General features: G+C 38.5%; 1 protein-coding gene across 1 annotated transcript in view; it reads right to left on the bottom strand.

Annotated features, from left to right (window-relative positions):
• Positions 1–2,300: 2,300 nt before the first annotated feature.
• Positions 2,301–26,080, bottom strand: part of C4BPA (complement component 4 binding protein alpha) — a 47,101-nt gene continuing 23,321 nt past the window's right edge. Inside the window, exons 5-12 of the mRNA XM_070474543.1 lie at positions 19,584–19,669; positions 19,212–19,406; positions 18,795–18,977; positions 17,115–17,315; positions 15,483–15,674; positions 4,374–4,538; positions 3,220–3,395; positions 2,301–2,728 (exon numbers count right to left, since the gene is read on the bottom strand). Of these exons, the coding sequence (XP_070330644.1) occupies positions 2,519–2,728; positions 3,220–3,395; positions 4,374–4,538; positions 15,483–15,674; positions 17,115–17,315; positions 18,795–18,977; positions 19,212–19,406; positions 19,584–19,669 (1,408 nt within the window). The 3' untranslated portion in view covers positions 2,301–2,518. The remainder of the gene's footprint in view (positions 2,729–3,219; positions 3,396–4,373; positions 4,539–15,482; positions 15,675–17,114; positions 17,316–18,794; positions 18,978–19,211; positions 19,407–19,583; positions 19,670–26,080) is intronic.

Here is a 26,080-nt window from a genome sequence, read left to right on the forward strand (position 1 = left end):
AAGGGCTGAGAAGTGCAGCTCTCTCTGTGTGTTGCCTCTGGGCTCCCACTTTTGCATGGCTCTCTGAGGTTCCGCAGCTCCCTCTTTGTCCCACCTGTGAGGGAATTCCCCAGTGCGTGGAAACTTCTCCTGCTTCATGACTCCCTCCCTCCCTTGGGGCACAAGCTCCTGTCCTGAAGTTCTCTTTCTCTCTCTCTCTTTCTCTTTTAATGTCTTTTTCTTTCATCCTACCTCATTCCAGGGACCTTAGCTTGCCCCTTTGGAGGTCTCAGGTCTTCAGCTGTCATTTAGAGGTTGCTTTGTAATTGTTTCATATCTTGACGAGTTTTTTATGTTTCTGGGGAGGCAGGTGATCTCCCCATCTTACTGCTCCATGATCTTCTTCTGCTCTAAACTTTAAGTTTTTGATATAAAATATCCAGGTCCCTTTTCTCCCTCTCACTCAAACCCTCAAGAAGCACCAAGTTGAGCAAATTAATCTCTTGCAAATTCTTCTAATAAAGCTTTCCTAAGCTTTCTCAGCTCATATATATACCTAACAGGATATTCTACTTTCTTAGATCATATTTTTGATGATGAATGTGAAGATAGTTATAATACATGAGAAATTTGGACAATTACAGAAGATGATGGTGAAATCCTATTCACACAGTGTCTAAAGGACCACTGAGGCTTATGCTTCATCCTCATGTCCCAAACCAAAAGAGGAGGAATCAATATTTGTTACAGTACATGTATGAATTGTAACTGTTTTGTACACAGTGTATGCGGGGCTCCCCATGTGGCCCAGTGGTAAAAGAATCCACCTGCCAATGCAGGAGACACAAGAGACACAGCTTGGATCCCTGGGTCAGGAAGATCCCCTAGAGGAGGAAATGGCAACCCGCTGCAGTCCTCTTACCTGGAGAGTCCCATGGACAGAGGAGCCTAGCAGGTTACAGCCCGTAGGATCGTAGAGTCAGACACAACTGAAATGGCTTAGCACAAGCGCAAGAGATTTGGGTGGGGGAAAACGGATAGACTGGAACAGCACTTCCACAGAGAAGAAGCAACTGGAGAGGACGTGACTTGTGCTCTGCCCACATACCTGCTCTGGAGCTTACCACGAGCAGCCCCACGGAACCATCGGCTACCCGTGTCTCTCTGCCTTGATGTCTCATTGCTGCCTCCACTGGCCCACAGTGCAGGTCAGATGTGACTGAGTGTCAGTGCTGCCAGAGCGAGTCTTTACCACTGAAAGGAGAGAACCGGCGATAAATTCCCCGGGTCCTCCTCCTTGGAAAGACACCTTGTGTTCCTCATGCTCCCAGAAAGCAGTCAGCACCACTGAGCTTCTGCTTGCAGCAGCAGTGACCTCTTGAGGCGGCCCTCCCTTTCCCACTCCTCCCACTCAATCACTGCACTTTCTGGGGCACCTCCCATGAAGAGTAGTCCCTCACTTGTCTCAGGAGAAAACCAAAACAAATGTCAACCAAAAGAAATTCTGAGTAAAACGATCAGACAAGTGGCTTTTAAGACCATGAATAGATACCTTCTGTGTTAAGTAGGTAACTATAGCAATTCAAACTTATTGAAGGTTTAGTGAAAGCCTGTTGTACAACATTGTTCCATTGGAGTATGTTGAGGGGAGTTAAAGAAGCCACTGTTCCCACATAGAGTTCTGTGTACAAAGCAGATGGAATAACTAAAAGAGCCAAGATATGAGTAAGAGAGAGATTTCAGAGGATGCAAGAGTTGGAGGAAGTGGTTAGTGCAAAGAATAAAAGTCTCCGAACACCCTGAGACATAAAAGTGATTGATATGAGGTTTCTCCTCAGATGGGAAACAACTGCTCAAGCCATTTTTCTTTCTATTTAGGAAAATAAGGACCAAACCAGATCAAGGACTTAGGAGCACAGAGGTGGCTGCCGGGTTGGCTTCCACTCGTCAAATTTTCAGAGTTTGTTGCTGAGGATGGAATCAGGAGACTGACACAGACAAGAATGCCCTTCTCTTAAGGCAATGCCCCATGCATTACTGGGGCAGAGGCCAAGTGCACGGAGCTTAGAAAAGGGCATGACAGATTCAAAAGGGTAACAATGAACAAAGCGTTTGGGGTGTGTTGATGTTTAAATACTGAGCACCTGAGTGACCTATATATGCAGAACTGTTGAGTAAAGGCAATGCAGAAAAATGTATTAGTGTAGAACCAAGTCCCTATGTCCAGGGTCTCTACAGTAAAATAAATGTATCAACTTTATGCATGGGTTTATTCTCAGACCTCATTTCACAGTCCTAATGACCCTGAAGACAAAATGCAGTTAGATGTTAATTTTAATTTTTATTTTTTTTAGATGTTAATTTTTAATGGGAAAAAAAATATGTACAATGTAGCCAGAAAAGCAAAAACAATGAGTCAGAAAATAGTGAATAATTCTACAATCTCAAAGAACTAAATGTTAACAAATTATTCTTTCTAGCTAACTATTACCACAATTGATGGCATAAACAGAAGGTAAAGGTGATTAACTGAAGTGATCTATATTGGATTAAAGGCAGCAGGCACATTTTTCTCCCTCTCTGATGCTTCCAGAGAGGCATCCTTTCTCTTATCTATCTGAAGCTCCAGGAGTGCAATCTCCAGGGACAGCTTGTACACTTCCAGGGCCAATTTCACCTCCTCTGGACGTGAGAGGCACTGCAAGAGTTTCCTGCCTGTGACTACTTGCTCACAGCCTTCAGGACACTCCTAAAGGAGAAATACATGATGAGTATGCTTGAAAGACTTCTCTCTCAATTGTAGGGCGCATAGTTCATGTAGAAACAGGCAGGGTTACAGATTCAGGACAAAGACACACCCCAGGACTGGTGGGTGAACAGGAAAACCAGAAACACCTTGTTTCCCACCATCATCTTCCTTAGAGAAATATAACTCTGCTTCTGGGGAATCAGACACTACTTCTGACCATCCGGAAATGGGACAAGAGTATATCAAATCCTCTAGAAAAGTTGGGAGTCAGTACTACCAGGTCTGAGACCTCTACTCCAAAGGGGCTCAGTTTTCCCTGATCACAAGTGAGAGCAGGAAAACTGCATCTCCTATCTGACCAGAAGGCTTCAAAGCAAAATTGAGAGTTCCTTTGAATGACTGAATCTTGACAAGCCAGATATCTCCTTTGCTGGCAGGACAGTGCTTCGGGGTTTAATAACACAAAAACTACCACAAATTGTGTGACTTACCCACTCACACTTGGGTGCCTCTGGGTACCAGGTTCTATCCTCTGAGCAAGTGATATTTTCTGAACCAACCAAACGATAGCCAGACTCACACTGGATAGTAATTCTTTCAGGTTCAACATATTTAACCTTCTCCACAGATAACCTTCCATATTCTATCATTGGTTTCAGACACAATGCTGCAATGGAAACATAAGACCTGAGAAAAAACATATAAGCCTAGGGTACTAAGAATGAACTGTATTTAAATGTTGCTAATTGTTTTACCTATTTTTTAATCTTGAGTAGAAAAATAATATTCATTAGCATATTTATTGAGCATTGGGATAATACTTTATCAGACTTTGGGGTAGATCTTTATGTGATTATCTTATTAAAGTCTCACTATTTTATCTAAGAGAAAGTGAGATACAGAGAGCTTAAGGGACTTGCTGAAGGATATAACAATTGTAAATAGCATGACAGAATATTAAAAGGGTATGTGACCCCAAATCTTCAACTATCAAATCAGCTTGTATCTTGTATCTTGATTCCTATAAGACAATAGATAAAAAATTTTCCCTCTTTCTTATTGCTCCCCTGTGTGCAAAGGAGACAGTGGTGGCAAATAATCCCTGAAGTTGTTGATGATGAAGTGATATTAAACCTATGTGCATGCATAATCAGACCTGATCTTGTCCCCATAACAGCTGGAAAATTAGGAGTCCCTCACCACACAGCTACATTGTGAGCAGCTGGTGCCCTGCACTGGCTCTGATGGAAATGCTTGTGATTTCACAATGCTTGGCATTAGCCCACTAGGGCTTACATTTTAGACCAACTTTTCATGAAAATTTTGTTGCAGGCCACAGCTACACTCAAATAGAATGTACCATCTGTAGACTATTTCTGGAATTATACAAGAAACTGGGAAATGGGGCTGCCTCACAAAGGCTGAATTTTGTACCTGGGAGAAAGAAGGGGAGATTAATGTTCTTTTCTCTGAGCTTTTTGCTTTGGATACCATCAGACTATAGTGATTATTTTAAATAAATCAAATCAAATGTTTGGTTTTTTTTTTTTTTTTGTGCTGCCTCTCACAGGGAAAAAACTGTGCTCTCAATCCTTTGATGATAGCCCCACTCCCGCCCCTAAAATGAGGAGGGAGCCAGAGTTACCTTTACACTGAGGGATTGCAGGTAACCAGCCTGAAGAAGTGCAGGAGAGTCTGTTCGCTCCAACCAGGGTGTACCCTTCATCACATTCATATTCAGCTTCACGTTCAAAGTATTTAGAGATTATTTTATGTTGTCCATGGGCAATGACAGGAGGGGATTTGCAATCTTGAGGTGAGACACAAAAGTGAAAAGAGGTCAGCATGTAGAATGCATATAATAACACTTCCTAGAACCTGTGTGGCAAAGGAGGCTCCGTCTGTCCTTCTGTCTTCTCTGCCCATCCAATCACTTAGCCAAATGCAGGACTCCAGCTGCCTTCATGAAGGCCTGAGGCTGGGGAACCATGGAAAGGTTACAATGGACTGACAAGCACTTAGGATTTGCTTCCTTTTTTCAAAAATTCACTAAACTTGACACTATTTAGGAGCCATTTTGGCAGGAAGACAGAATTCAGTCAAAGCCACACTCTACTGGTGTCACACTCCACTGCTTTTGTGCTAAATGCATAGGTGTGTATCTGGGAGAAACTAAAGATGCAAGATGAATCCACAATCTCTGACTCATTGCTCCCAATAAAACCAGTCCACCCATCCTCCCAAGAACATACTCACTGTCCTCTAAAATGGTTCAGAAAGAGCTTATAGAAAGAATAAAAATGATGGCTTGCATGCTGGAAAATAGACATGACACGGTGCTGAGCACCTGTGTGAAAGGGAACACTGTCAGGACCCACACACACTGCATGAGAAGTTTAGATAAAACAGGTCATTGGAAATGCCTTCCCTGGTGGTTCAGATGGTAAAGAATCTGCCTGCAGTGAGGGAGACCCAGGTTTGATCCCTGGATCAGGAAGATTCTCTGGGGAATGGAATGGCAACACACCCCAGCATTCTTGCCTGGAGAATTCCATGGATAAAGAAGGCTGGTGGGCTGCCTGGTGGGGTCACAGAGAGTCATGACTGAGCAACACTTGACACTTTTGGAAATGTCAGTAAAATATAAACTGATGGATGATAGTATCTATAGCACTATCCTGAGATGCCTCCTTGAGGCATGGAAAATGTGATGCCAACAATGATGCTCAAATGCTGGAGCTTCTGTGGCAAGTGGTAGAGAGAGTGATTAAGTGATTCAGAAGAGTGAGTAAGCTGGAGTAGATGTGCTACACACATGCAGGAAACTCCATCAAGTGATTACGTTAATTCCCATAGTGGTCCTTGGCCTATGGGGTAAGACTGTCCTACCCAAGAAAACCAAGTAGAAGTCATTGATATCACCTATACCCTCCCCTTGGAGGCAAAGAAGATAAGTTCTTTTAAATATCATTTACCAAAGTGTAGAGAAAACAGAGAAATATGTGCCACTCTTAAATAATTAAAGTTGCAAGAGTGGTCATCGTATCCCCATGTACTTCATAAGTCTGTCTACTACAAAAAATTAGGATTCTGGAGAATTACAGTAGGCTACTAAAAATGCAACAGCATTGCAGCCACTGTACCACACGTGGTATCTTTGCTAGAGCAGATTAACATGTCTTCTGATAAGTGAAGCCACTGATTCAGCACAGGCCTTCTTTTCCAGCCCTGTCAGAAAAGAGCATCATAAGCAGTTTGCATACATATGGAAAGGTCAAGATCACCCATCTGTATTTTTAGTTCTTGGCTATGATAACACTTTTGTCCCTGTCAAAATAGAGTCTGAAGATATTATGACCATGCAGACATCCATAGAAGAGCACTTAGATACAGAACATCAATGGCATCATGTTAATTCTACTGAATAAGCAAGACTAGATGGCGTGATGATGTTCCAGAGTATAGAAGGTAGAGAAGGAAGAAAAGAAGTAAACTCTGAAAGGCAGGTTCAAATAGATTTGAGCAGGTTTTATACTGCAGTAGGTGAAGGCACATGGACCAGAAAGGAAGGAAGAAAAAAGAATAAATCAGTTCAGTTCAGTCTCTTAGTCATGTCCAACTCTGCGACCCCATGTATCGCAGCATGCCAGGCCTCCCTGTTCATCACCAACTCCCAGAGTTTACTCAAACTCATGCCCGTCAAGTCGGTGATGCCATCCAGCCATCTCATCCTCTGTCGTACCCTTCTCCTCCTGCCCCCAATCCCTCCCAGAATCAGGGTCTTTTCCAATGAGTTAACTCTTCACATGAGGTGGCCAAAGTATTGGAGTTTCAGCTTCAATATCAGACCTTCCAATGAACACCCAGGACTGATCTCCTTCAGGATGGACTGGTTGGATCCAGTTGCAGTCCAAGGGATAAATACCAAGAAACAAAAGGTAATAATTGAAATGCCTAGCTTATCTATTAGATGTGGCCCATTTTCATTGATTCAGAAAAGGGAGGGAAACCAGCAAAGTCGAAGAATGGGATCAAATAATGGGGAATAAAGAGAAAGTTGGACTAAGGAGCAGTATTTTTTAACAAACTTATCCACTTAAAAAACATTCAGTGTATACAAGCTTTTAACCTGGTGTGTTTTTTGTTGGGGTGTGTGTGTTTTGTTTCATTTTTCCAACTGAATGATGCTGCAGGAAAGGATTTTCACTGCAAGTTCATTTTCTGTGTTCAAATTGTACAAATGAAGCTAGGTAAAAAAAAAAATACAACACATAAAAACATCAGATCAGACAAATCACCACCGTTACATATTTCTTAAATTCTAAACTTACATTGTAAAAGCAAATTATGAAAAAGATATGCATGGTAGGGAAAGAACAATGGTATATTTCCTCTTTCTTGATGGAAGTCACAACAGTTACTAATATTTATCCCACTGTGAAGTTCATTGTTCTAATTTCCATTATCCAAGGAGGAAATCTGGTCTTGAGGATATCCAAAACCCTATTATGCTATGATATTAGAAGCATCCTTGATACTGGGACAAAAGCCAAGCTTGTTCTCTGATCCAGTGATTGATCCATACACAACACAATAATAGGGTCATTTCATCAGTACCAGGTGTCCTGGGAGGAGGCCCACATGTTTCAACCAGGGGGTCCTGAGATCAACATACTCACAACTGAGCAAGGTATGGGAACTTCTAGGTTTAAAAATGTCAAAGAATAACAGAAATTTCTGGTATTGAAAACTTTTCTCAGTTCACACACACTTCAGAAGAACTAAGTAGATTTCCAAGAGGAGAAATCAAAGTTAAATTTAATAATTTCATCTGCCTCTAGATTGTTCTTCTTTAGTAACACTTTAGTTCCAACACTTAAACTGCAAAAATGTAAGGAGGGGAAGAATGACCCTTATCTCAAGATCTGATTTTCTATCCTTTCATTTTAGCAGATAGAGACTGAAAGCTACTGGGTGCTGAGCTTTGCACCCCTCCCTGTCTTTAAGAAGTCAGCAGTTGGCTTTAGTGAGAATAAGTCAGGAGCTATAGAATTTGTGCCAGCTTTATTCAACATTTTCTTTTTTAAAGTGTGGATTCAGGTCTGACCATATGATTGCACAGTTATAAGCATTTTTTTCTTCTGCATGAAATTGATCAGGATCCTGTGGGGCTCCTGGGCACAGAAGCCATTCTCTCCCTGGTTTCTTGTAAGGAACACATCTCCAACCTCCACGACATTCCCCGAGTTCCAAAGGGCAGATTCTAACAAGTATTAATTTGGGAAAGGAAGGGATGAAAAGACAAGGGAGGGGCAGCCAGGAAACAATAGAGCCTTGAGGCAGTCTTGGTTTGCCTCAAGGATACATAACAATGTCTTTAAACTATTTAAGATGTCAGCTTCCCATTGACATCTAATAGAAGCAGAAGATATTAAGAAGAGGTGGCAAGAATACACAGAAGAACTATACAAAAAAGATCTTCATGACCCAGATAACCACAATGGTGTGATCACTCACCTAGAACCAGATATCCTGGAATGTACAGTCTAGTGGGTCTTAGGAAGCATTGCTGCCAATAAAGCTAGCAGAGGTGATGGAATTCCAGCAGATATTTAAAATCCTAAAAGATGACACTATTAAAGTACTGTACTCAATATGTCAGCAAATTTGGAAAACCCAGCAGTGGCCACAGGACTAGAAAATGTCAATATCATCCCACTTCCCAAGAAGGGCAGTACTAAAGAATGTTCAAACCACCAGACAATTGCACTCATCTCCCATGCTAGTAAGGTTTTGCTCAAAATCCTCCAAGCTAGGCTTCAGCATTTGTGAACGGAGAACTTCTAGATTTCAAGTTGGGTTTAGAAAAGGCAGAGGAACCAGAGATCAAATTGCCCTCATTTGCTGGATCATAAAGAAAGCATATGGGAAATTCCAGCAAACATCTACCTCTACTTCACTGACTACACTAAACCCTTGACCGTGTGGATCATAACAAACTGTGGAAAACTCTTAAAGAGATGGGATACCAGACCATGTTATCTGTCTCCTGAGAAACCTGTATGTGAGTCAAGAAGCAACAGTTAGAACCCCATACGGAACAACCGACTGGTTCAGAATTGAGAAAGGAATATGATGAGGTGGTTTATTGTCACCGTCTTTATTAACTTATATACAGAACACATCCGGTGAAATGCCAGACTGGATGAGTTATAAGCTGGAATCAAGATTACCAGAAGAAATATCAACAACCTCAAATATGTGCAAGAACCACCCTAAAGGAAGAAAGAGAAGAGAAACTAAAGAACCTCTTGATAAGGGGGAAGGAGGAGAGTGAAAAAGTCAGCTTAAAACTCAGTATTGAAAAACTAAGATCATGACACCTGGTCCCATCACCTCACGGCAAATAGAAGGGGAAAATAAGGAAGCAATGACAGATTTCCCTTCTCAGGCCCTAAAATCACTGTGGATGGATTGATGTCTAATCTAATGTCTAATGGATGACATTAGAAGATGATTGCTTCTTGGCAGGAAATCTATGACAAACCTAGACAGTGTGTTAAAAAGCAAAGGTATCAGTTTGCCAACGAAGGCCCATATAGTCAAGGCTATGGTCTTTACAGTAATCATGTATGGATGTGAGAGCTGGACAGTAAAGAAGGCAGAGCACTGAAGAATTGAATATTTTGCACTGTGGTCCTGGAGAAGACTCTAGAGAGTCCTTTGGACAGCAAGGAAATCAAATCAGTCAATCTTAAATGAAATCAATCCTGAATACTCTTTGTAGAGACTGAAACTGAAACTCCAGTACTCTGGACATTTGATGCAAAGAGCTGACTCATTGGAAAAGACCCTGATGCTGGGAAAGACTGAAGGCAGAAGAAGAAGAGGGCAACAGATGGCTGAATGGCATCACCAATTCAACAGATACAAACTTGGCCAAACTCCAGGAGATGCCGAAGGACAGGGAAGAAGTCTGGCATGCTGCCGTCCATGGGGTCGGGAAGAATTGGACATGACTTGATTACTGAACAACAAGAACAAGATGATAGCATTCTTCTTACCAGAGAAAGACCACCAGAGGCTACATTAAAGGAACCAAAGAAGCTCATCAAGCTAGGGATGGGAGGATAGTTAGGAGCTTTGGGATGGACATGTATACACTGCTATATTCAAAATGGATAACCTATAAGGACTGACTGTATAGCACATGGAAATCTGCTCAATATTATGTGGCAGCCTGGATGAGAAGGGAGTTTGGGGGAGAATGCAATCATGTATATGTATGGCTGAGTCCCTTTGTTTTTCACCTGAAATTATCACAACATTGTTAATTGGCCAAACCCACAAATAAAATAAAAAGTTAGTAAAAAAAAAAAAGGATCACCTAAGACCAGATGAGGGAGTAGAGGCCCTGAATTCACTTTAATCTTATCAGCAAGCATATCCTTGAACCATTGCTATAAAACTCCTCCTCAAATCCTGTCAGGTTGGGACACACAATTTTGAGAGGCACAAACCTGCTGTGTCTCCCTTTACCTGGCAAAGCAATGAAATTTTACTTTTCTACTTCACCCAACACTCTGTCTCCAAGATGCAATTTGCACCAGTACACAGAGCCTGAGCTTTTGGCATCATGTAGAGTTTTAAATCCTTTATCTGGAGTGGTGGAGATATGAAATGCAAATAGCAAAAAGGGAAACTGTCCTATTTTCATTCAAAATTTAACCATAGTCCTATTTCTATCACATAATGGTTTCATGAAGCCCAAAAGTGGTCTATAAAAAGCCACTTCTGGTCTTTTTGCATTACCAATTAATAAAACTTCCACAAAATTTTAATCAATAAGAAACCATATAATAACTTGTGTTTTTAACATGAAACTATGACTTTGATTATTATCTGAGAATACTACTTTGTGAAAGTCTGTACAAAATAACAAAATGGGAAAAAGTACAAGAAAACAGACAATTTTTCTGCTTTAATTCACAAATGGCTGATGCACAGTGGGTTGGAATAGAAACAGCAAAGCTTTACAGAAACTCAGGAGAGTTAGATTGAAATCACAGAGTTCTTCCACAATCCATTCATCAGTGCTGAAAACTCTGAGCTGAAGAAACTGCTGGGCTAACTGGGTATGGCATTTTTAATGATTATTAAGCTATCAGTAAAAGCTAATAGCACTCACACATGTTAAAATTCTTGAATGAAGTCTTTCATTCTCTATGGTTCTCTCTGCTCTAGATATCATGCTGTCATCTCTGAAGTTGCGTCTGAAGATAAAACGATGGCAGACGGTCAAGGATAGAACACAAGCCACAGTGGAATTCTAAGAGGATGTATATTAAACAAAGTAAGACAGAGGCTCTCTGCCTCTTGCGGGCATCAGAAACATCTCTGCACCTTTCTAAGCATTCACAGGCTTACACTCCTCTCCCTGCCTCTAAAGGTGTGCCTCCTGTGTGTCTTGCCAGAGCTTAATTGGTCTTGAGGTAAACTCCAATACCTCTGGTGTTTTTACAAAGAAAACTATAAATCTGAAGATTTTTTTGTGCAAGGTAATCTATTGGAACCATTCCAACTTGTGTGTCAACAATCTTCTCGAAGTTGAACTAGAACAGTGGTTTCACACCCAAATTGTCATTCTGTTCCCAAGGCTAGAGGCAAATTTACTGAGGATTTTTGGGTTTTGTGTGTGTGTGTGTTCCCCATTCTATAGAAAGGCTAAAGAGTGAAAACTCTTAGCTCTACCTTGAATATGACCTTGGCTCAAGACAGCTATATTTGACCCTCACAGACTCCACCATCTCAGAATCCCCATTGCTTGACACAAGAAATGATCCTGGGCTGATTCCCCTAGCAACCAGTTTCTCCAGGACTCCAGGTGAGGGCTTACCATGTGCTCAAGGCCAACCAGTCCAAGGCTTTTTACCTAATTTGAAACATTCCTTTAATAATCACCATCATTTTCAATGTTCATGGAAGTCTTATTTACAATAGCCAAGATACAGAAGCAAGCAGTCAATCAACAGATGAATGGAAAAATAAGATATATATATATATAATATCACTATATATATAATCACTATAATATATATATATATTACTCAGCCATAAAAAAATTGCTTTTGCCATTTGAAACAACCTGGATGAACCTGGAGAGTAGTAAGCTGACTCAAATAAGGCAAACAGAGAAAGACAAACACTATGTTTTCACTATACATTAACAACAAAAGAACAGAAAGAGAAATTCAAGTAACAATTCATTACCATTGCATTAAAAAGGATAAAATATATAGGAATAAACCTACCTAAGAAGACATCCTGGAGTGTAAAGTCAAGTGGGCTCAGGGAGCATTACTATAAACAAAGCTAGTGGAGGTGATGGAACCCCAGCAGAGCTATTTCAAATCCTAAAAGATGATGCAGCGAAAGTGCTGGGCTCAATATGTCAGCAAATTTGAAAAATTCAACACTGACCACAGGACTGGAAAAGGTCAGTTTTCATTTCAGTCCCAAAGAGGGACAATGCCAAAGAATGTTCAAGCTACTGCACAATTGCACTCATCTCATATGGCAGCAAGGTAGTGCTCAAAATCCTTCAAGCTAGGATTCAACAGCACATGAACTGAGAACTTCCAGATGTTCAAGCTGGATTTAGAAAAGGCAGAGGAACCAGAGGTCAAATTGCCAACATCCGTTGGATATAGAAAAAGAAGGGAATTCCAGAAAACCATATACTCTGCTTCACTCGCTACACTAAAGCCTTTGGTTCTGTGGATCACAACAAAGTGGAAAATTCTTAAACAGATGAGAATACCAGACCACCTTACCTATCTCCTGAGAAACCTGTATGGAGGTCAAGCAACAGAACTGGACATGGAACAACAGACTGGTTCCAAATTGGGAAAGGAGTATATCAAAGCTGTATATTTATACGTCACCCTGATTATTTAACTTATATGCAGACTGCTTCATGTGAAATGCTGAGCTAGATGACTCACAAGCTGTAAACAAGATTGCAGGGAGATATATCAATAACCTCAGATGTACAGATGACACCACGATAATGGCAGAAAGTGAAGAGGAACTAAAGAACCTCTTGACAAATTAAAGAGTGAAAAATCTGGCTTAAAATTCTGCATTCAAAAAATGAATATCATCGCATCTGGTCCCCTCCCTTCATGGCAAGTAGATGGAGAAACAATGGAAACAGTGAGAGACTTTATTGGGGGGGGGCTCCAAAATCACTGCAGATGGTGACCACAGCCATGAAATTAAAAGATTCTTGTTCCTTGGAAGGAAAGCTATGACCAACCTAAACAACCTATTAAAAAGCAGAGACATTACTTTGCTGACAAAGGTCTGTCTAGTCAAAACTATGGTTTTTCCAGTAGTCATGTACAGCTGTGAGATTTGGACCTTGAAGAAGGCTGAGTTCTGAAGAACTGATGCTTTCAAACTATGGTGCTAGAGAAGACTTTTGAGAGCCCTTTGGACAGCAAGGAGATCAAACAAGTCAAACCTAAAGGAAATCAACCCTGAATATTCATTGGAAGGATTGATGCTGAAGGTGAAACTCCAATACTCTGGACACATGATTCAAAGAGTTGATTCAGTGGAAAAGACCCTGATGCTGGAAAAGATTGAGGTCAGGGGAGAAGGGGGAAACAGAAGATGAGATGGTTGGATGGCATCACTGACATGAGTTTGATCAAACTCTGAGAGATAGTGAAGGACAGGGAAGTCTTGTATGCTGCAGTCCATGGGGTTGCAAAGAGCCAGACATGACTGAGCAACTAAACAACAATGAGACAAAAGACCTGCACCCCTGAAACCATAAGATGCCGATGACAGAAATCAAAGAAGACACAAACAGATGAAAAAATACCATGTTTGTAGATTAAAAGAATCAATATGGCTAAACTGGCTATACTACCCAAGGCAGATTCAATTCTATCCCTATCAAACTACCAATGGAATTTTTCACAGAACTTGAGCAAAAAGTCTCAAAAGTTGTCATGGAGACACAAAGGTCCTGATTAGCCAAAGCAATCTTAAGGAAGAAAAGCAAAGCTGGAGGAATTAGCCTCCCTGACCTCAGACTACACTGCAAAGCTACAGTCATCAAGAAAGTATGATATTCATACAAAAGTAGAAATATAGATCAATGGAACAGGATAAAAAACCCAGATAAAACCTAGGCACAAAGGAAGCAAGACTACACAAAGTTGGAAAGACAATCTCTTCAAATGATGCTGAGAAAAATCATATAGAGCTACATATTAAAAAATAAAATTAGATCATTCTTTAACACCATAGACAAAAAATAAGCTCAAAATGGATTAAAGACCTAAATGTGAGACCAGAATCTATAAAGCTCAAGAGGAAAACATAGGCAGAACACTCTCTGACATAAATTGCACCAATATCTTTTTCAGTTCATCTCCCAGAATAATGGAAATAAAAACAAAAATAAACAAATGAGCTCCTCTTAAACTCAAAAGCTTTTGCACAGCAAAAGAAACAATAAGTAAATGAAAAAATAACAACAAAAAAAGACAATCCACAGCTTGGGAGAAAATATTTGCTATTTATGTGACTGACAAGGGATTAGTCTCCAAAATTTATGAAAAGCCCATGATGTTTAACAGTATCAAAACAAACAGCCTAACCAAAAATGGGCAGAAGTCCCAAATATTGACATTTATCCAAAGAAGACATACAGATGGACAAAAGGCAAATGAAAAGATGCTCAGAATCACTAATTATTAAAGAAATGCACATCAAAACTACAATAAGATATCACCTTACAGCAATCACAATGGCCATTATCAAAAACTCCACAGTGAGTGCTATAGAGGATGTAGAGAGAAGGGAACTTTCCCACACTGTCGTGGGAATGTAAATTAATACAGCCACTATGAAGAACAGTATGGAGGTTCCTTAAAAAACTAAGAATAGAACTACTATATGACCCTGCTACCCCATTCCTGTGCATATATCTGGAGAATACATGGACTGAAAGGATACATGCACCCCAATGTTCATTGTAGCACTGTTTACAATAGCCAAGAAATGGAAGCAACCTAAATGTCTATTGACTTAGGAATGGATAAAGAAGATGTGGTACATATATATAATGAAATAATACTCAGCCATTACAAAGAATGAAATAAGGTCATTTGCAGCAACATGGATGGACCTAGAGATTGTCATGCTGAGTGGAGTAAGTCACACAGAGAAAGAGAAATATCACATAATATCACCTACATGTGGAATCTAAAAGGAAATGATACAAATGAACTTACAAAGCAGAAACAGACCAACAGACTTAGAGAATGATCTTGTGGTTGCCAGGGGGAATCATGGGGGAAGGGACAGTTAAGGAGTTTGGAATGGACATGGACACAGTACTACATTCATAATGGATAGCCAACAAGGACCTACTGTATAGCACATGGAACTCTGCTTAATGCTACGTCGCAGCCTGGATGGGAAGTGTGTTTGGGGAGCATGGATATACATACATGAGTCCCTTTGCTGTTCACCTGAAACTATCACCACATTGTTAATTGATTACACAGTTAACAAAAGTTTAAAAAAACAACAACAAAATTTGATTTTTACTATAGATAGCAAAACTTAAATATATTCACTAAAAAGTTGGAATATAAAATGCAAAAAAAATTATAATCTCCATCAATTTGATATGAAAAGTTCTTTTAAAAAATGTGTTTCCATAAGGTCTTACCTGGGCTGCATTCTGGTGTTCTAGGACTCCAAGTGCCATGTTTTGTGCATGTAGCATAAGACGTATATTTATTATGACATGTATATGAAATCTCATCTCCACTGAAATAGGTACAGTGAGTTCTATCACTATGTCTTCCAAGTAGAATGATTCTGCCATTGTTATTCAGGTTTGGTACTGGGCAACATACCTCTAAAAAAATATAAAAGAAGGCTAATAGTAAAATCACTATGAGGAGGCTCCTATGACTAAATCTCATTTCCCCCTTTAGAAGGTCTCATCACTGAAGAGAGATGGGGATAACAGGGATGCCAATTCTGTTCTCCCAGCCCCTGATTTGCTAAAGCACTCCAGCTCATTTGTTTCCAATACTTTATTTAAGTGGTGGTAAAAGATTTTATTAATGATATTTTAATCCAGTGATATTAAGGTCTTTCATTTCATTTCCACAAAATGAGTCTGAATGACTGCAATTAAACTTTAACTCCTAATGTGAAACAAATAATCTTTCAGTAAGTGAACTACCATTTTTCATTATTCATGAAAGTGAAAGTCACTTAGTCATGTCCGACTCTTTGTGATCCCGTGGACTATATAGTCCATGGAATTCTCTAAGCCAGAATACTGGAGCGGGTAGCCTTTCCCTTCTCCAGGGGGTCATCCCCAACTCAGGGATCGAACCCAGGTCTCCTGCATTGCAGGCAGATTTTTTACCAACTGAGCCACAAGGGAAGCCCAAGAATACTGGAGTGGGTAGTCTATCCCTTCTCCAGCGGATCTTCCCAGCCCAGGAATCGAACTGGGGTCTCCTGCATTGCAGGTGACTTCTTTACCAACTGAGCTATCATTATTTGTGCATTTCACATATTTTTCCAATTCCAGTCTACAGAATAAAGTTCCCTGTATTCTTCACCTCAGCATCTTCACATCTAAAATGGCAAGAGTCTCATAAGCTAAGCTAAGCTAAGTCACTTCAGTCGTGTCTGACTCTGTGCAACCCCATAGACATCATAGATGGGTATAAAAATGCATGTTGTCAATTGCAGAGTCCCATAAAATTGCATCCATGTCTCTCAGCCCCTCACTTACTCTCAAGTGAGACAAGAGACAATCTCCTTCCTATCCTATTGAGGCAAAAACACTGAGTCAGGGATCAGAGTCTGTCTTTTAGAGGCAGGTCATTCAGCCCACAGTCCCACCATTCAAGAGACAGGAGACACAAGTCACCTTGCAGTTGGTTGAGTTCATGACTGCTTCATAGACTTTCCTCTGCCAAGCACCCCAGAGTCTACACTGGGGAGGAAAGGGCTGTGATGGAGGTGTGACTCAAGCAATGGTTGAGTTGTATTCTACATTCTACCTTTACCAATACTGGAGCTAATACTTAATCTGTATAACATTTGACTTCTGTGTTTGTACCTCATTTGATTCTGAATCAGGATAAGATTATAATGTCTCAGCTCAAACTCCAAGAAATTTATGGTCCCTTCTGGCAATAATAGTTCAATATACAGTTCAATTAATATAATTTTAAATTTATCTTGAGGAAAAACTTACATCCATTTAAGATGAAAAATCAAGCTCATACTGAATATTTAATATACAAAAAGATTTACAAAAAAAGAAACTCACCCTCACATTCTATGTATGGGCTCCACTTCAAATCGCTCTGACAAGTCACAGTTGTAGGTCCATCTGCCTTTGGCTTATAGCCAAAATCACAGTTGTAGTTCAGTACAGTCCCAATATCATGCACTTGCTGCTTTGCTTGTGTCCGGGAGCCATATCTTCCCCACGAAGCATGAGGGATGTGTGGTAAGCCAACACAACCATCTGCTCATAAAGAAAGAACAAGCGGAAAGTACACTCACTCTCACTAGGGATGAAACAGTGATCAGCGAGTCTATCATATAAAAGGATGGCAGGTCCTCGTTCAGCCAGGAACCAGCCTACCATGGCTGATGAATCAGCCTCACCAGAAAACACACAAGGACAGGCACCCAAATGTGCAAGGCATCAGAGAGGTTCTTACTAGGGGCACTGACAAGTGATTTCTGTGTGTTGTGCCAACTTTTTAAAATGTGAATTCTTTTTCATCTTCATTTTACATCACAAACTTTAGTCTCTGAATTGAAGCATTGGGCTTGCTAGGTAGGTATGGCTGGAGAAATGTTCCAGGCAAATACATTGAAATTTCTTGTTTCCTGACTGATAGAAGAAAACAAACAAGAGCCATTCATCTTATCCAGATGACGTCAGGAACATTATCACTGAAGGATTTGTCAAAAACAAATCAAATACCAAGTGACTTTTGAGCCTAAATATGTGTCTTGTCATCTTCACTCTTTCCTGATAATACAGGTTCACAATATGAAAATATAATACAAACATGTCAATTTGGACATTTATTATATTTTCATCTTCAAGGGTAAGGGTCTTTTTAAACAGTTTTATTGAGAGACAAGTCATATAACATAAAATTCATCCATTTAAAGTACACAATCCAGTGGTTTTCAGTATATTCACAGAGTTCTCCAACCATCACCACTATCCAATTTTTGGATATTTTTACCAACCAAAAATAAACTCAGTAGTTGTTAGCAGTTACCCCCTAGTCTTGTCTTCTCCTAGGTCCTAGAGACCACTAAAAGACTTTCTCTCTGTATGGATTTGCCTAAACTGGACATTTCAAATAATGGATGCCTGATTCTTAAAATGAGGATAATACTAGTGCCCACAATTCTGGACAGAATTCATTGAATTAATTCTTGCTATAAACCTATACTGGCATCAAGTTATTATTATTACAATTAAGATAATTTTCAGGGATCCACATGCGTTTATAACTTCAGAGTATGAGAATTACATTGATAGTTAATCCATATAAAATTTTGTGTAAGTTAGAAAAAGATCTTTTTCCCTCAGGACTCTTTACTGTTTATCTTTAAAACATTTATCATATGATCTTTGTTAGAACAAAGAAATTTTCTACCAACTGCAAGAAAATTGTTGAAATAAACATACAATAAACAGTTTACTGTAGAGCGACCCCTACAATGCTAACCTCTATCTTTAGGGGTGGAGTATGCACAACCTTTACAGCTGTGTGTGACAGCTTTTCGTGATGTTATATGACCTTGCACAATATACTGTAATCCTTCTTTTTTCAACAAGGAAAAAAAAGAGAGGTCGATCTAAATTTAAACTTCTAGTGTGATTCACATGGGCTCAGGCATGTAAGTATGCTCCCAGTGATATTTCTGGATGTCTTCAGATGCCAAACACTGAAACTCTTCCATGACCCATACTTACTGAGTTCACAAGTGGGAGGAGGAGGGTTCCAGCTATTATCAGCTTCACAGCGGATCAAACTGCTGCCTTCAAGCCGAAAACCTTTATCACAGGCATATACAATAGACTGTTGGTAAGTATAGATGGGTCCAAACCCAGAGGTTATTTTTCCATCTTTAACCACTGGTTGAACACAAATGACTTCTAAAAATCCACAAGAAAAGACAAATTTCAACTTTTAAAAGCTTCAGTAAAATGAGATTCCATCATATAAGTGCTATTTGTTACCATATACTGGTACAGCGTAAGTATCAGTTTACCAAATTAATGACTGCATTACTGAAATAATTAGTTTTTCTTTGAAAAATTTCACCTCCTCCAATATCTTTACCTTCCTGTTTCTTTTAATTCAAACAAAAATTCGTCACTATGACTTACTTTTACAAGAAGGAGGACTTGGACTCCAGACACCTATTGTCTTATTTTCCACTCTGCAAGAAATGGAGGCTTGGCCTAACATTGAGAAGTCAGGGTCACAGCTGTAGGTGACGGAAGAGCCGTATGTGTAGAAGTCTTCGTCTCCACCATTGTGCCTCCCATTGCTGATGGCTGGAGGAGGCTCACACTTGGCAACTGAGACGAGTGAAGAGGAAGAAATAATGAGGGAAGGCATACTGACAAATCTAACATTCATGACGCAAATTCTAATGAAGTGTATAAGAAGCAACAATGAGGGACATGAGTTTTATTATTACCTAACTTGTAATAAAGTTTAAGTTTATAGTCAAATCAAAAAGAGTCTTTGCTTACTTATACATTGTGGGAGAGGATCACTCCAGCCAACTCCTTTATCTTGGATCTCACAATAACTATTGGCTGAGCCCATTAAGATATACCTGAATAAGACAGGATTGAATATTTTAATGGAATTATTCCTAGTATAAATTAAGTTGAATAAAGGAGTCTGAATAAATTGACTTACTATTCTATATTAAAAATGAAGAAATAATATTTTATCAGATAACACTTTCCATTGAGAACTCCATTTTGTAAAATTATATCACTGCAATTAGATGTGTATCTATTAATTTGTTCTTTTATATTTTTTTAATTTGTTCTTTTATTCTATAATCTATTACTGTCCTGGCAAATTAAGCTTGAAACTTGGTCTCATCAAATCTGGGTACACAAGTAAATGAATAAACAAAGAAGCATGTTACTTTCCTGAGTGAAGTGATTAATCTTGATTAGCCATGGGAAATTGGATTGCTTAAAAGCAACAGTGGTAATGATGTTTATATCTGAAAAGTACGGAGATTTCCTGGACACCACCTTGTAGTACTTCCATGCCCTCTAATTAAAGTCGATGAAAACTATAACAACCCAATACATGCAGGACTGCTAATTGTCCTTAAAGAATACAGGTTCACACATCTTGGGTCAGAAATCAAGTCTCAGTAAACTTAAGAAAATTGAAATCATATCAAGCATCTTTTCTAGACACAATACTATGAGACTAGATATCAGTTATGGGGGGGGGAACTGTAAAAAAAATACACATATAAACACATGGAGATTAAATAATACATTCTAAGTAATGAACAGGTTGTTAAGAAATAAAAAGGGAAATGAAAAAAATCTTTAGAAACAAATCATGATGAAAACACAACAACCCAAAACCTATGGGATGCATCAAAAGCAGTTCTAAAAGGGAAGTTTATAGCAATACAATCCTAGCACAAGAAACAAGAAAAAATTGAATAGAAAACTTAACTTTACAACTAAAATAACAAAAAGAAGAACAAAAAGATCCCAAAGTCACTAAAAGGAAAGATATCATGAGGATCAGAGCAGAAATAAATGAAAAAGAAATAAATGGAACAATAATACAGATTAATGCAACTAAAAGATGGTTCTTTGAGAAGATAAATAAAATTAACAAACTGTTAGTCAGACTCATCAAGAAAAAAGGGAGAAGAATCAAATCAACAAAATTAGGAATGAAAAAGGATAAGTTACAAAAGACAATGCAAAAATACAAAGGATTTTAAGAGACTATTATAAGCAACTATATGTAAATAAAATGGAAAACCCAGAAGAAACTGACAGATTTTTAGAAAAGTTCAAACTTCCAAGAGTGAACAGGAAGAAACAGAATATATGAACAAGCCAATTACAAGCACTGGAATAAAAAATGTGATTAAAAAAAAAAAACCCAAAAAGCAGAAACCCAGGGCCAGATGGCTTCACAGGTGAATTCTATCAAACATTAGAAGAATTAATGCCTACGCTTCTAAAACTCTTTCAAAACATTGAAGTTGAAGGAACAATCCCAAACTCATGCTACAAGGGCACAATCACCCTGATAGCAAAACCAGACAAAGACAAAACACAAAAAGGAAAATTGCAGGCTAGTATCATTGGTGAATATAGATGTAAAACTCCTCAAGAAAATTCTAACAAACAGAATTCAACAATGCATTAAGAAGATCATACACCATGATCAAGTCATGTTTATTTCAGGGATGCAAGGATTCTTCAGTATACACAAATCAATCAATGTGATACACCATATTAATAAATTGAAAGATAAAAATGATATGATAATCTCAATAGATGCAGGGAAGGATTTTGACAAAATTCAGCACTTATTTATGATAAAGACTCTTTCCAAAAAATGGGCATAGAAGGAATCTACCTCAACATAATAAAGAGCATATATGATAAACCCACAGCAAACATTCTCAGTAGTGAAAAACTGAAATCATTCCCTCTAAGATCAGGAATAAGACAAGGGTGCCCATTCACACGACTGTTATTCAACATAGTTTTGTAAGTCCTAGCTATGGCAGAGAATAAAAAGAAATAAAAGGAATACAGGTTAGCAAAGCAGAAATAAAACTCTCACTGTCTGCAGACAACATGATACTATATATAGAAAACCCTAAGGATACTATCAGAAGATTACTAGAGCTAATCAGTTGAATTTAGTAAAGTTACAGGATACAAAATCAATACACAGAAATCACTTACATTCCTATACACTAAAGCAAAGAAAAATCAGAAAGAGAAATTAAGGAATAAATCCCATTTACCATTGCAAAACAAAGAATAAAATACCTAGAAATAAACCTACCTAAGGAGATAAGAAGTGTATACAGAAAACTATAAAGCAAAGATGAAAGAAATCAAAGACAACATAATCAGATGGAGATTATTCCATGTTCTTAGGTTGGAAGAATCAATATTGTGAAAATGACTATACTACCAAATGCAATCTACAGATTCAACATACTCCCTATCAAATGAACAATGGCATTTTTCACAGAACTATAACAAAAAACCTCATGATTCATATGGAAACACCAAAAGCCAAGAAGTGCCACAGCAATCTTGAGAAAGAAGAATGCAGCTGGAGGAATCAACCACCCTGACTTCAGACTACACTACAAAATTACAATCATCAAGACAGTATGGTATTGACACAAAAATAGAAATATAGACCAATGGAACAAGACAGAAAGCCAGAGATAAACCCACACACCTATGGGCAACTTACGTTTGACAAAGGAGGCAAGAATATACAATGGGGCAAAGATAGTCTCTTCAATAAGTGGTGCTGGGAAAACTGGACAAAGAATGAAATTAGAACACATCCTAATACCATACACAAAGATAAACTCAAAATGGATTAAAGATTTAAGTTTAAGGCCAGAAACTATAAAACTCATAGAGGAAACATAGGCAGAACACTGTATGACATAAATCATAGCAAGATCCTCTATGACCCACCTCCTAGAGTAATGAAAAAGAAAAATAAACAAGTGGGACCTAATAAACTTAAGGACTTTTGCACAGCAAAGGAAACTATAAACATAGTGAAAAGACAACCCTCAGAATGGGAGAAAATAATAGTAAATGAAACAACTGGCAAAGGATTAATCTCCAAAATATACAAGCAGCTCATACACTCAATACCAGAAAAGCAAACAACTCAATCAAAAAAGTGGGCAAAAGACCTAAACAGGCATTCTTCCAAAGAAGACATACAGATGGCTAATAAACACATGAAGGGTTGTGGTACATATACACAATGGAATATTACTCAGCTATAAAAAAGAACACATCTGAATCAGTCCTAATGAGGTAGATGAAACTGAAGCCTATTATATAGAGTGAAGTCAGAAAGAGAAACACCAATACAGTATATTATTACATATATATGGAATTTAAAAAGATGGTAATGGCAATCCTATATGCAAGGCAGCAAAAGACACACAGACATAAAGAACAGACTTTTGGAACATGTGGGAAAAGGCAAGGTGGGATGGTCTGAGAGAATAGCATTGAAACATGTGTATTACCATATCTAAAACAAATGACCAGTGCAAGTTTGATGCGTGAAGCAGGGTGCTCAAAGCTCGTGCTCTGGGACAACCCAGAGGGATGGGGCTGGGAAGGAACTGGGAGGGGGTTTCAGTATGCCGGGGACACTTATGCACCCATGGCTGATTCATGTCGATGTATGGCCAAAACCACCATGATATTGTAAAGTAATTATGCTCCAATTAAAATAAATTAACTAATACAAAAAGAAACTACGACTAAAACCACCATATAACCCAGCAATCCCACTCCTAGGCATATACCCTGAGGAAACCAAAATTGAGATAGCTACATGTTCATTACAACACTATTTACAATAGCTAGGACATGGAAGCAACCTAAATGTCCATTGGCAGATGAATGGATAAAGAAGTTATGTTATGTATATACAATGGAATATTATTCAGTCATAAAAAGGAATGTGTTTGAGTCAGTTCTGATGAAGTGAATGAATGTAGAGCCTATTAAACAGAGTGAAGTAAATCAGAAAGAGAAAAACAAGTATCATATATTAATGCATATATATATATGGAATCTGGAAAGACAGTACTCATTGACCTATTTGCAGGGCAGCACGGGAGATGCAGACACAGAGAACAGACTTATAACATGGTGGGGGGAGGAAGGAGAAGGTGGGATGTACGGAGAGAGTAACATGGAAAATACACACTACCATATGTAAAATATATAGCCAGTAGAAATTTGCTCTATGACTCAGGGAACTCAAACTGGGGCTCTATTAACAATCTAGAGGGGTGGGATGCAGAGGGAGGTGGGAAGGAGTTTCAAGAGGGAAGGGATATAGTGTACCTTTGACTGATTCATGTTGATGTTTGGCAGGAAACAATACAATATTGTAAAGCAATTATCCTTCAACTAAAAATAAATTAATTTAGTTTTAAAATACAAGAATAAATGTTCAGGTGATCCCCCTAGGCAAGGATTCAGGATCAGATGAAGTGTTTGCTGAGGACAAAGAGGGTATGGAAAGGGTAATAGAAGCAAGTAGTTACAAACACCAACTACAACCACATGATCGTTGTAGAAATAAGAACCATAGTGGTTATAAATATTTCTTTCTTCTTTACATATGAATAGATTTGGTCTAAATTAAATGTTTCTCATTTCTTTTTTCATTCCTCTACTATCTAAACAAGATATAGTAGTTTATATTATATAGCTCAGTATTTAAATTACAGGATATCAAAGGAGAGGTATGATTTTGCTTAAAGAGGATTGTCTTTGGGAGAGAAAGTTAGCATATTTTCAGTTGTATGAGAGATAGTTGCATTTTGTAAGTTGGAAGCACAATTTTGCTATTGCCTTGATCTGTAAGTTAAACTAAATATGGTTAAAACAAGTGCATATAAATGCCAAATTTGACAAGGGGTGGCTGGACCCTGGTAGGTTTGAATTGCATCAACTTAACCTAAAGAGAAACTTTTCCAGAACTTTCTTTCATGCATAATGTCAATTTATTGTGGTCTATAAGTGAATTAATAGCCAAGTTCTGTATATGCTTAAAAGGTCAGATCACAGCACAAGATGTGCCTACAGTTAACACATATTGTTGCTTCTCTGCTCCATCACCTGGGTGCCATAGCACACAGCAAGGATTACAGCAAACCCAGCTCCTGGAGGATGTCCTCCTTCACATAGTCCAACTTCTGATCCAAGTACATCAGCACCGTAGAGAAGGGCAACAACTTCTACAAAACATTCTCATCTTTGAAGTCAAAGGCTAAGAGGTAATGAAAGAACAATATGAGTCCCAGTCTATACTCATGGGTATACTCTAGTGCATACTATGACTTCCAGTCTATACTCCACTCAGCCATGTGGTTCCTCTTTTGGTATTGCATCTCCCACTTCAAATCCACCTTCCTTTTTGGACTGCCTGCCCTGCTGACCTCAGGTCACAGTAGCAAACATAGAAGAAACAGCCTCCAGTACACTTTTGCCAGCTGCCAGACTGTTATCAAGTCAGATTCCTATAGCAAATCCATATATATACACCTGAGTTAGTCCCAACTAATATAACTGATTAGACCAAAAATAAATAAATAAAATAAACTGCAATTAAAAAAAGTATGAAAATGGAAATTAAGAGGCAAAATAATCACTCTTTGCAGAGGATATGATTGCAAATGGGGCAATCCCAAGAGAATTAAACTGAAAAACTAATATAAATAATAAAAAAAATTTAGAAAGTTAGCTTAGATATCAAGTTTATATGCAGAAATCAAGCATATTTAAATACAAATACACATATAATGTTACAGCACCACAATTAGAGAGCAGCCCTACTCGCCACAACTAGAGTAAAGCCCCTGCAGTAACAAAGATCCACCACAGCCAAAAATTAAATAAAATAAGTAAAAAATTAAAAATAAATAAAATAGCAAAACTAAAATACCTAGGTTTAATCACTTCAAGAAATGCAGAAAGAAAATATTGAAACACTTCTGAAGAAACAAGAGAAAAACACTAAAATGAATAGGGTATAGCACTCCAAAACAGGCCACTTTGTAATCTTGAGAAAGAAGAATGGAACTGGAGGAATCAACCTGCCTGACTTCAGACTCTACTACAAAGCCACAGTCATCAAGACAGTATGGTATTGGCACAAAGACAGAAATATAGATCAATGGAACAGAATAGAAAGCCCAGAGATAAATCCACGAACCTATGGTCACCTCATCTTCGACAAAGGAGGCAAGGATATACAATGGAAAAAAGACAACCTCTTTAACAAGTGGTGCTGGGAAAACTGGTCAACCACCTGTAAAAGAATGAAACTAGAACACTTTCTAACATCATACACAAAAATAAACTCAAAATGGATTAAAGATATAAATGTAAGACCAGAAACTATAAAACTCCTAGAGGAGAACATAGGCAAAACACTCTCTGACATAAAT

The sequence above is a fragment of the Odocoileus virginianus genome, chromosome 11, assembly GCF_023699985.2.
Source record: "Odocoileus virginianus isolate 20LAN1187 ecotype Illinois chromosome 11, Ovbor_1.2, whole genome shotgun sequence".
Taxonomy (NCBI): Eukaryota; Metazoa; Chordata; class Mammalia; order Artiodactyla; family Cervidae; genus Odocoileus; species Odocoileus virginianus.